We start from the raw sequence: 11,020 nt of genomic DNA on the forward strand, positions 1-11,020 counted from the left end.
ACCAAAATAGCATCAGCATCAACAACAATCACAAAGTTAGCAACAACAACACCACTGCAAATGCAGAGCAGCAGCAGCAAAACAACAACCGCACCAAGAGAAAGAACACCTGCAGAAGCAACAGCAACAACCTCAACAAAAACAACACCAACACCAACAACAAAAACAACATCGACATCAACAACAACATCAACAACAACGCCAACAACAACAACAACAACTACAATAACAGCAGCAGAAGCAATATTAACATTAACAAGAACAACAACAACAAAAACAACAACCACAACAACAACAACATTAACATTAACATTATCATTAACATTGACAACAAGAACAACTATTAAGATAACAGAAACTGCAAAAACTTACAACTCCTCCAGTGTGCTAGCTTTAGTGTCGGCGCCAATGTCTCCTCCAGCGTCTGCTCCAATGTCTCCTGCATTGTCTGCTCCAATGTCTCCTACAGTGTCTGTTCCAATGTCTGCTCCAGAGTCTCCTCCAATGTCTGCATCGATGTCTGCTCCAGTGTCTGTGAGGGACAGAGAAAGAGAGATTGTTAGTGAATCTGTGAAAACGTGCAGTGTCCCCCGCAGTGTCTGCTCCAACGTCTCCTCCCGTGTCTGTTCCAATGTCTGCTCCAATGTCTGCCCCAGAGTCTCCTCCAGTGTCTGTTCCATTGTCTGCTCCAGAGTCTCCTCCAATGTCTGCTCCAATGTCTGCATCGATGTCTGCTCCAGTGTCTGTGAGGGACAGAGAAACAGAGATTGTTGGTGTATCTGTGAAAACGAGCAGTGTCCCCTGCAGTGTCTGCTCCAACGTCTCCTCCCGTGTCTGTTCCAATGTCTGCTCCAATGTCTGCTCCAGCGTGTCTCCTTGGCGGACGCGCGGACGGACGCGGGGACGGACGCGCGGACGGATGGCTAGCCTCACGGGCGAGCGGGCGGACGGACGGACGGTGTGTCTCCTCCAATTTTTCTCCTCCAATGTATCTCCTCCAGTGTCTCCTCCAGTGTCTCCTCCAAGGTCTGCTCCAGTGTTTCTCCAAACTGCAACAACACCAACATCAGCATCAATAGCAACAGCAACAATTACAATCACCAAAATAGCATCAGCATCAACAACAATCACAAAGTTAGCAACAACAACACCACTGCAAATGCAGAGCAGCAGCAGCAAAACCACAACCGCACCAAGAGAAAGAACACCTGCAGAAGCAACAGCAACAACCTCAACAAAAAACAACACCAACACTAACAACAAAAACAACATCAACATCAACATCAACAACAACAACAACAACAACAACAACAACTACAACTACAATAACAGCATCAGCAACAACAGCAGCAGAAGCAATATTAACATTAACAACAACAACAACAACAACAACATTAACATTATCATTAACATTGACAACAAGAACAACTATTAAGATAACAGAAACTGCAAAAACTTACAACTCCTCCAGTGTGCTAGCTTTAGTGTCGGCGCCAATGTCTCCTCCAGCGTCTGCTCCAATGTCTCCTGCATTGTCTGCTCCAATGTCTCCTACAGTGTCTGTTCCAATGTCTGTTCCAGAGTCTCCTCCAATGTCTGCTCCAATGTCTGCATCGATGTCTGCTCCAGTGTCTGTGAGAGACAGAGAAAGAGAGATTGTTAGGGTATCTGTGAAAACGAGCAGTGTCCCCTGCAGTGTCTGCTCCAACGTCTCCTCCCGTGTCTGTTCCAATATCAATGTCTGCTCCAATGTCTGCCCCAGAGTCTCCTCCAGTGTCTGTTCCATTGTCTGCTCCAGAGTCTCCTCCAATGTCTGCTCCAATGTCTGCTCCAAAGTCTCCTCCAATGTCTGCTCCAGTATCTGCATCGATGTCTGCTCCAGTGTCTGTGAGGGACAGAGAAACAGAGATTGTTAGTGTATCTGTAAAAACGAGCAGTGTCCCCTGCAGTGTCTGCTCCAACGTCTCCTCCCGTGTCTGTTCCAATATCAATGTCTGCTCCAATGTCTGCCCCAGAGTCTCCTCCAGTGTCTGTTCCATTGTCTGCTCCAGAGTCTCCTCCAATGTCTGCTCCAATGTCTGCTCCAAAGTCTCCTCCAATGTCTGCTCCAGTATCTGCATCGATGTCTGCTCCAGTGTCTGTGAGGGACAGAGAAACAGAGATTGTTAGTGTATCTGTGAAAACGAGCAGTGTCCCCTGCAGTGTCTGCTCCAACGTCTCCTCTCGTGTCTGTTCCAATGTCTGCTCCAATGGTTGCTCCAGCGTGTCTCCTAGGCGGACGCGCGGACGGACGCGGGGACGGACGCGCGGACGGAAGGCTAGCCACACGGACGCGCGGGCGGACGGACGGACGGACGGTGTGTCTCCTCCAATTTGTCTCTTCCTATGTATCTCCTCCAGTGTCTCCTCCAGTGTCTCCTCCAGTGTCTGCTCCAGGGTCTGCTCCAGTGTTTCTCCAAACTGCAACAACACCAACATCAGCATCAATAGCAACAGCAATAATAACAATCACTTAAATAGCATCAGCATCAACAAAATCACAAAGTTAGCAACAACAACACAACTGGAACAGCCGAGCAGCAAAACCACAACTGCACCAAGAGAAAGAACACCAGCAGAAGCAACAGCAACAACCTCAACAAAAACAACCTCAGCAACAACAAGAAGAAGAACAACAACAACAGCAACTACGTCAAAAACAACACCAAGAACAAGAACAAGAACAACAACAACAACAACAACAACAACAACAACGACAACAGCATTAGCACCACCGACACAGCACCAAGAAAAAGAACAGCTAGAAGACCAGCAGCAAGTACCTGAGCTACAAAAACAACAACAAAAATAGCATCATCAACAACAGCAACAACAACAACATCAAAACCACTAACAGAAGCAATAACAACAATTACAAGAACAGCATCAGCATCAACTACACGCACAAAATCAGCAAAAGCAAAACACTTGAACGGCAGCACCATCACCACAGCAGCAATTGAAAAACAGCAGCAGGAACAACAGCAACAGTTAGGTTTTGGTTTTAAGACATTTTCAACGATTCTTCGGTGTAGAAGTCTAGAAAATTCCAGAATTAGGCTCGACATTTTGTCCTGCCTCCAGACAGCAAACAAGAGACACGTCTTCTTGTCTCAGGTTCATTACGAACAATTTAGCAGCTACCTCGTTGAGACTATGGTACCGTGGCTTACTCAAGCTCAACTCCATCAGTGCTCCACTCCCCGGAGGGTTACACTCCTGGTCGGCTGGAACTCCCTTCGTTCGATCCGAAAGGTAGACGCACATGTTTTTGTTCGTTGTTCTCACCGATACTAGCTTAACTACTCTCGTTTTCTATCGAAGACAAGGTTCGTCTTCTTTAGAACTTTCAGAGCTCTCTTTTCAAGAGTGCACGATTCTAGAACTTGGGCATCGCCTCTAGCAATCCTCAGTTCAGGAAGACTCTACGATGTTCTACGAACAGCTTTTTGGAAGTCAGACGACGTTTCATCAATTCTTGAGAAACGTCGCCGGAACTAGACAGGACGGCTCCCGTTCTCTGCCCGCCTTGTGGCAGCAGGAGCGGGTCAAGTCCGCTTCATACCAATAGTATATCAATAGGTTCCCACCGCCTTGTTGAAGCTTTCTGCTTATATGTGACTCGGAGTAAAAATATGTAATTTAATCGAACATTTTAATAATACATTTTCATTTGATTAATATATTTACCCGAATCACATAGTTAATTCCCTCCCACCAGCCCCGCAATAATAGTGTCTATGTATTCTATCAAATCGTATGACTAGACCACGTCCTGTGGAGCGGTAGTGACGTCACACACGCCATAGGGGAGATAACTCACATGGACTAGCCCACTTACCAACGCACTGAGGAAGCACTTTTTTGTGGGGTTGCTTCCCTTAAAGTTTTGACGGGAAGCATACTTTCAGACCTGTAGCATCTCAGACTATTTCTAAAAAAAAACCCACACAACAACAACAACAACAACAACAACAACAACAACAAACACAAACACAAAAATTAAAAGAACATTGAAAACACGTACATCTTCTCCCGTGTTTCTGCCCAAATGTCACAGATACAGCAGTATGTACACACACACCCCGCCCCCACTGTAACAGCACAAAACACAGCTACAGCTACAGATACAGCAGTATGTATATCACCCCCCCCCCCCTCAGTGTAACAGTGCAAAACACACCTACAGCTACAGATACAGCAGTATGTATACCCCCCCCCCTGCCAGAGTAACAGTGCAAAACACACCTACAGCTACAGATATATCAGTATGTATACCCCCTCCCTCCCCCCCCCAGTGTAACAGTGCAAAACACAGCTACAGATACAGCAGTATGTATATCCCCCCTCCCCAGTGTAGCAGTGCAAAACACACCTACAGCTACAGATATAGCAGTATGTATACCCCCCCCCCCCCAGTGTAACAGTGCAAATCACACCTACAGATACAGATACAGCAGTATGTATGCCCCCCCCCCCCCCGTGTAACTGCACAAAACACACCTACAGCTACAGGTACAGCAGTATTTATACCCCCCCCCCCCACGGGTGTAATAACACAAAACACACCTACAGATACAGATACAGCAGTATGTACACCCCCTCCCCCCGGTGTAACAGCACAAAACATGCATACAGCTACTGATACAGCAGTATGTACACCCCCTCCCCCCGGTGTAACAGCACAAAACACGCCTACAGCTACAGACACAGCAGTATGTACACCCGCCCCCCCCCCCCCCCCGGTCTAACAGTGCAAAACACACCTACATCTACAGATTCAGCAGTATGTACAATTCCCCCCCCCCCCCCCAAGTGAAACAGTACAAGAATCACTTACATCTACTACATTTATAGCAGTATGTACACCCGCCCCCCCCCCCCCTTTGTAACAGTACAAAACACACCTACAGCTACAGATACAGCAGTATGTACACCCCCCCTTCCCCCCCTCCCCATGTAACAGGGGTAAAACATACTTACAGCTACAGATACAGCAGTATGAACACCCCGCCCCCCCCCCCCCCCCAGTTACCAGTACACAACACCTACAGCTACAGATACAGCAGAATGTACAACCCCCTCCCCCCCCCCCCCCGTAACGGGAAATAATACACCGACACCTACAGCTACAGATTGAGCAGTATGTATACCCCCCCCCTCCCGTTTGTAATAGTACAAAACACACCTACAGCTACAGATGCAGCAGTATGTATACCCCCCCCCCCCCCCAGTGTGATAGTGCAAAACACACTTACAGCTAAAGATTCAGCAGTATGTACAACCCCCCCAGTATAACAGTACAAAACACACATACAGCTACAGATACAGCAGTATGTACAACTCCCCCCCCCCCCCCCCGCGTAACAGTGCAAAACACACTAACAGCTACAGATACAGCAGTATGTACACCCCCCCCCCCCCAGTATAACAGCTCAAAACACAACTACAGCTACAGATACAGCAGTATGTACACCCCCCCCTCCACTGTAACAGGACAAAAAACACCTACACCTACAGCTACAGTTACAGCAGTATGTACACCCCAACCCTCCCCACTGTTACCAGACAAAACACACTTGCAGCTACAGATGCAGCAGTATGTTCAACCGCCCCCCCCCCCCCCCCACACTGTGACAGCAAAACTAACATTGAGAGCCAAAAAAACGAAATCACTTACTCGCTCCATCCGTCGGTTGTCCTGGAGTTGACGTCAGCAGCTTGGACACACTTGTAGGTTTCCATCCGTCCTGGGACAGTTCTCCGCGCAAACACCAGTCTTCATCAGCGCACTGTTTAAATCCATCCGGCGAAAGATCCCTGTGAAAATACACAGTGTCAACTGTCCAGGTGAGTAAACTAACTGGCGATTGGCTTTCCGAAACAGGTCACATGCAGCACACTTGAGTCTGATATGTCATGTGAGTTCCACTCAGACTCGTGAGAAAAACATGTGTGTGTGTGTGTGTGTGTGTGTGTGTGTGTGTGTGTGTGTAAGCTTACATGGGTGTATGTGTGTGTGTGTGTTTGTGTGTGTTTGTATGTCTGTGTGTGTGTGTGTGTGTGTGTGTGTGTGTGTGTGCGGGTTGTGTGTGTGTGTGTGTGTGTGTGTGTGCGTGTGTGTTCATCGGTGGAGGTTAATCCAGGTCCTCTGTTAATCAAGTTACAAAACCTCTCCCCTTCCGCACCCCTCCCCCAGAACCCTCTCCCCTATTTCAACGATCGTATCAAAAACAGGTTTCTACCTCAAACAGAAGAGGAGAGAGAGAGTGAGAGAGAGAGAGAGAGAGAGAGAGAGAGAGACAGACAGACAGACAGACAGACAGACACAGAGACAGTGACAGAGAGAGAGAGAGAGAGAGAGAGAGAGAGAGAGAGAGACAGACAGACAGACAGACAGACAGACAGACAGGCAGGCAGGCAGACAATGAACGAGAGAAAGCAGGCAGGTAGACGGGTAGGTAGATAACCAGTGTGTTCGCCAGAGAATGGTGGTACCAGGGTGAGTGTCAGAGTGAAAATGGTGATGCCAGAGTGAGAAGGGTGGTTCCAGAGTGAGTGGCGGAGTGAGATTGGTGGTTCCAGAGTGAGTGCCAGAGTGAGAATGAAGATGCCAGAGTGAGTGCCAGAGTGACAATTGTGGTTCCAGAGTGAGAAAGATGGTGCCAGAGCAAGTGCCAGAGTGAGAATGATTGTTCCACAGTCGGTGCCAGAGTGATAAGTACTTAAGTGTGTGAGAGTGAGTGCCAGAGTGAGACTTGTGCCAGAGTGAGTGCCAGCGTGAGACTGGTGGTGCCAGAGTGAGTGACAGAGTGAAATTGATTGTGTCAGAGTTATTGCCAGAGTGAGAATGGTGTCAGAGAGTTCCTGGGTATGAAATCCCCGAACGTTTTTTTCATTTTTTTGATAAATGTCTTTGATGACGTCATATCCGGCTTTTCGTGAAAGTTGAGGCGGCACTGTCACGCCCTCATTTTTCAACCAAATTGGTTGAAATTTTAGTCAAGTAATCTTCGACGAAGCCCGGACTTCGGTATTGCATTTCAGCTTGGTGGCTTAAAAATTAATTAATGACTTTGGTCATTAAAAATCTGGAAATTGTAAAAAAAAAATAAAAATTTATAAAACGATCTAAATTTACGTTTATCTTATTCTGCATCATTTGCTGATTCCAAAAACATATAAATATGTTATATTCGGATTAAAAACAAGCTCTGAAAATTAAATATATAAAAATTATTATCAAAATTAAATTGTCCAAATCAATTTAAAAACACTTTCATCTTATTCCTTGTCGGTTCCTGATTCCAAAAACATATAGATATGATATGTTTGGATTAAAAACACGCTCAGAAAGTTAAAACAAAGAGAGGTACAGAAAAGCGTGCTATCCTTCTTAGCGCAACTTCTTGTCAATTTCACTGCCTTTGCCATGTGCGGTGGACTGACAATGCTACGAGTATACGGTCTTGCTGAAAAATGGCATTGCGTTCAGTTTCATTCTGTGAGTTCGACAGCTACTTGACTAAATATTGTATTTTCGCCTTACCGTTGGGCGGCCATCTTGGATTCTGAGAATTTCCCAAAGTGCAACTTTAGGCAACCAAGCTAATTTGACTCTACATACTCTGTAGATTACATTTCCGTCATAAAAGTATACAGGAACAGACATTTCCAGGTACTCTAAGTCTTTTTGGCAAGTAGACTATTAAGAGGTTTTAACAAGATGATCTTTCAAGTTCCTGTGTCTTGCATAGGCAACAAGGGGAGGTTTAGAGAACAAGCCGGTACAGGCTGTGTCTTGTAGAATATCAGCTTCCAGTGTTTCAAGAGTTTATTTTTAAGGTGTCTCAGTCCATAGACCTATATTAATATTATCTAATATAGGTCCCTGCTCAGTCTATGAGGAGTGGTGGAGCTTTGTTTTTGGTGGGATGGTCTCTCTTTTGTTTTAGAAGTGTGTTTCTTAATATGTTCAAGACTTCCCGTTTGATTAACTCCAGTTCGTCCGGTATATATTCTCTCTCAAGGAGTTTTGAAAGGAATAAATCAGTTTCCTTGTTCTGTGTGGTTATGTTGTTGTTGGTGCGAATGTATCTGATCAATTCACCTTTCACAAGTCCTTTAAAGACACCCGGGGGGGGGGGGGGGGGCATATCCTTGGCATTCATTGTCATTAATCCAACAAAATAAGGGCACACATTTGTGGCCCACAAACTGCAAATGTGCCTCACAATTTTTTGAGCTTACAGTCGTCTCCGCTTAGCTCGTCCCTCTCGGGACCGAAAAATTCGCGACGAGCTAACCGGCCGACGAGCTAAGCAGCGGACGAGGTAAACGGAGTCCAATTTCCCTGGGGGATATGCTGCGACGAGCTATCCGGCGAATTCGTCCAGACCAATATTAAAAGCACATAAACACTTGTAAACGGGTGTATCAGGTTCTGAGATAACTATCAATCTAGTAGATCATCCTCGAATAGCCCTTTGTTCACAACATGACATTTTACCGTGTCTACAAACCAGAAGTAATCCTTTCATCACCATGGAGTAGGAGCTATGATGTGCAATGGTCAAATGACGAATTTCTGTTCATAGACTCGGTAAGATGTTGATAGAGTTTATATTCGTTTCGCATATTGGGTTTGTAACATGTGTTACTATGAAAATAACAGAGAGATAGGCAGAAGAGAGAGAGAGAGAGAGAGAGAGAGAGAGAGAGAGAGAGAGAGAGAGAGAGAGAGAGAGAGAGAGAAAGAGAGAGAGAGAGAGAGAGAGAGAGAGAGATTCGGAACCGTGATGCTTTTTGTTCGCCGCTATTATACTGCTGTTTGATCTTAACTTTATCTTTCTTGATCGAGGACAACGTCGTTCGTGGGATATCAAGATCGTCTGCTATGGTCTTTAGGAGTTTGCTTGGATTGTCCTCCATTATTTGAATAACTTCCATTTTCCTTTTCAGGGAAAGACCCTGCACCTTTCGTTTCGTTTGCATCTTTTCTGCGTTGTGAGACTACCCAACGATTGGCATTTGTCTAGGACTGAGTGACAGATGGATGCCAGAAATGATTGACAGGTGTCATTGTCCAAACATTATTCTAATTAGTCATACAAAGAAAGTTTTGTGTGTACATTGTACCTACTAATAAGTGGGAGAAAATTGAAACAAAGTAGCAAAATCAGATAAACAGCGCATGTTTTCTACTTTGACATTCAATTCGAAAAGTCTGGCAGTTTATGGAACGTTCTTTTGTTACTGTCATCCTGTCAGAAGACGTCATCGCTGACGACACAATGTCGTTATGACGAGCTATCCGGCGTAAATGACGTCACACCATGCCTTGGGACTGGAAAGTTTGGTCGAGCAAAGCGGCGGACGAGCTAACCGGCGGACGAGCTAACCAGCTTAATTTTACAGATACAAAGAAGGACGTCAGCCCGGGGAAAAAATATGGCGACGAGCTAAACGGCGGACGAGCTAAGCGGGGTCGAGCTAAGTGGAGTCGAGTGTATTTTGTTGGGACACATTTTGGTTTTGTGGGCCACAAACTGTATTTGTGGAGCATAAAATAAGGGGCACAAATTAAGCTTCATAAAAAATAAGGACAAATATTTGTGGGGCTTAAACAGTGTGTTTGCCCCAAAAAAGGTTTTGGGCTCTTTTTTTCTCTCCTTATTTTGGACATTGAGCGTGGTTTTTATTCATTCTGGAGCTTTATTTAATAAAGTGCCCATTTCAATCACAACTCGGGTCTGGTCTTATTGTGACTGAGTGTTGCATAAATGATTTTATGTGAGCTTGTGAACATAAAAAGAAAAAAAGAAAGAAACATTCTGTGTCGAGATATCTTGACTAAAAATCAGGCGGAAGACTACACGTTGCATTTCCTATTATGTTCAGGCAATTATAACTGAGGGCGGAAGCGACAATGATTCGTTTTTCCCTCAGATGACATTAATTTGTTGAGACGGAAAAGGAACACGCACATTCTGGAACTGATTTTTGTAAATAACTGAGAGGGTGTTTTGTCTGTTTTGTGAAACGGTCCTCACACATCAGTTTGCAAAGTTCCACAGTTAGGCAGCTGAATTAAAGCATCACATAATGCATAGTGTAAACTCTTGGCCTACTTCAAGGTCTTATTACTTCAAGATGCATACACGTGCTGTTGTATCTGTTGGTGCTTGCCGGACACCAGTGCTGATTATCATGGCTTAGATTGTTACTAATTCTAAACTACAGTGTGTCCTTTTACGCGGTAATTGTGACAATTTTGTTGGTACCGATTGTTTGTTTGTTTGTTTGTTTGCTTAACGCCCAGCCGACCACGTGAAGGGCCATATCAGGGCGGTGCTGCTTTGACATTTAAAGTGCGCCACACACAAGACAGAAGTCGCAGCACAGGCTTCATGTCTCACCCAGTCACATTATTCTGACACCGGACCAACCGCCATTTTGGAAAGCAATGACTGGTTTCGTTCCGACAATTTTTCCATTCCAAGTTTTTGGACAACGCGCGAGCAAAATGCCCTCCTTTTTGGAGCGCGAATCTATAGCCGCTCGCCAAATAAACTGCGCCCTCCTTTTTGGAGCGCGAATCTTAAGAAATGTGATTTGATTGGCTAACTATTTTTACCAGCCAATCAATCCTTAACTTGAGCGCTCATTTTAGGCGCCTTCACTTATTTCGCCCTCCTTAAATGAGCGCTTCGTTTGGGCCCATTTGCCCTCTCATAGAATTGATTATGAGAGGGCAAATGGGCCCAAACGGAGCGCTCATTTAAGGAGGGCGAAATAAGTGAAGGCGCCTAAAATGAACGCTCAAGTTAAGGATTGATTGGCTGGTAAAAATAGTTAGCCAATCAAATCACATTTCTTAAGATTCGCGCTCCAAAAAGGAGGGCGCAGTTTAATTGGCGAGCTCTCCGCTTCTGTCCATCCCTACCATCTGAAAGTTGCCTCTTTAACTGGATGCTAACAT

At 45.3% G+C, this 11,020-nt stretch overlaps 1 protein-coding gene across 1 annotated transcript in view; it reads right to left on the bottom strand.

Moving 5' to 3' along the window:
* The window catches only part of LOC138979676 (uncharacterized), a 44,472-nt gene that overhangs the window by 4,060 nt on the left and 29,392 nt on the right, over positions 1–11,020 (bottom strand). The window contains exons 2-5 of the mRNA XM_070352431.1: positions 2,353–2,460; positions 950–1,049; positions 373–532; positions 95–131 (exon numbers count right to left, since the gene is read on the bottom strand). Coding sequence (XP_070208532.1) covers positions 95–131; positions 373–532; positions 950–1,049; positions 2,353–2,460 — 405 coding nt within the window. The remainder of the gene's footprint in view (positions 1–94; positions 132–372; positions 533–949; positions 1,050–2,352; positions 2,461–11,020) is intronic.

Source organism: Littorina saxatilis, linkage group LG1 (assembly GCF_037325665.1).
Source record: "Littorina saxatilis isolate snail1 linkage group LG1, US_GU_Lsax_2.0, whole genome shotgun sequence".
Lineage (NCBI taxonomy): Eukaryota > Metazoa > Mollusca > Gastropoda > Littorinimorpha > Littorinidae > Littorina > Littorina saxatilis.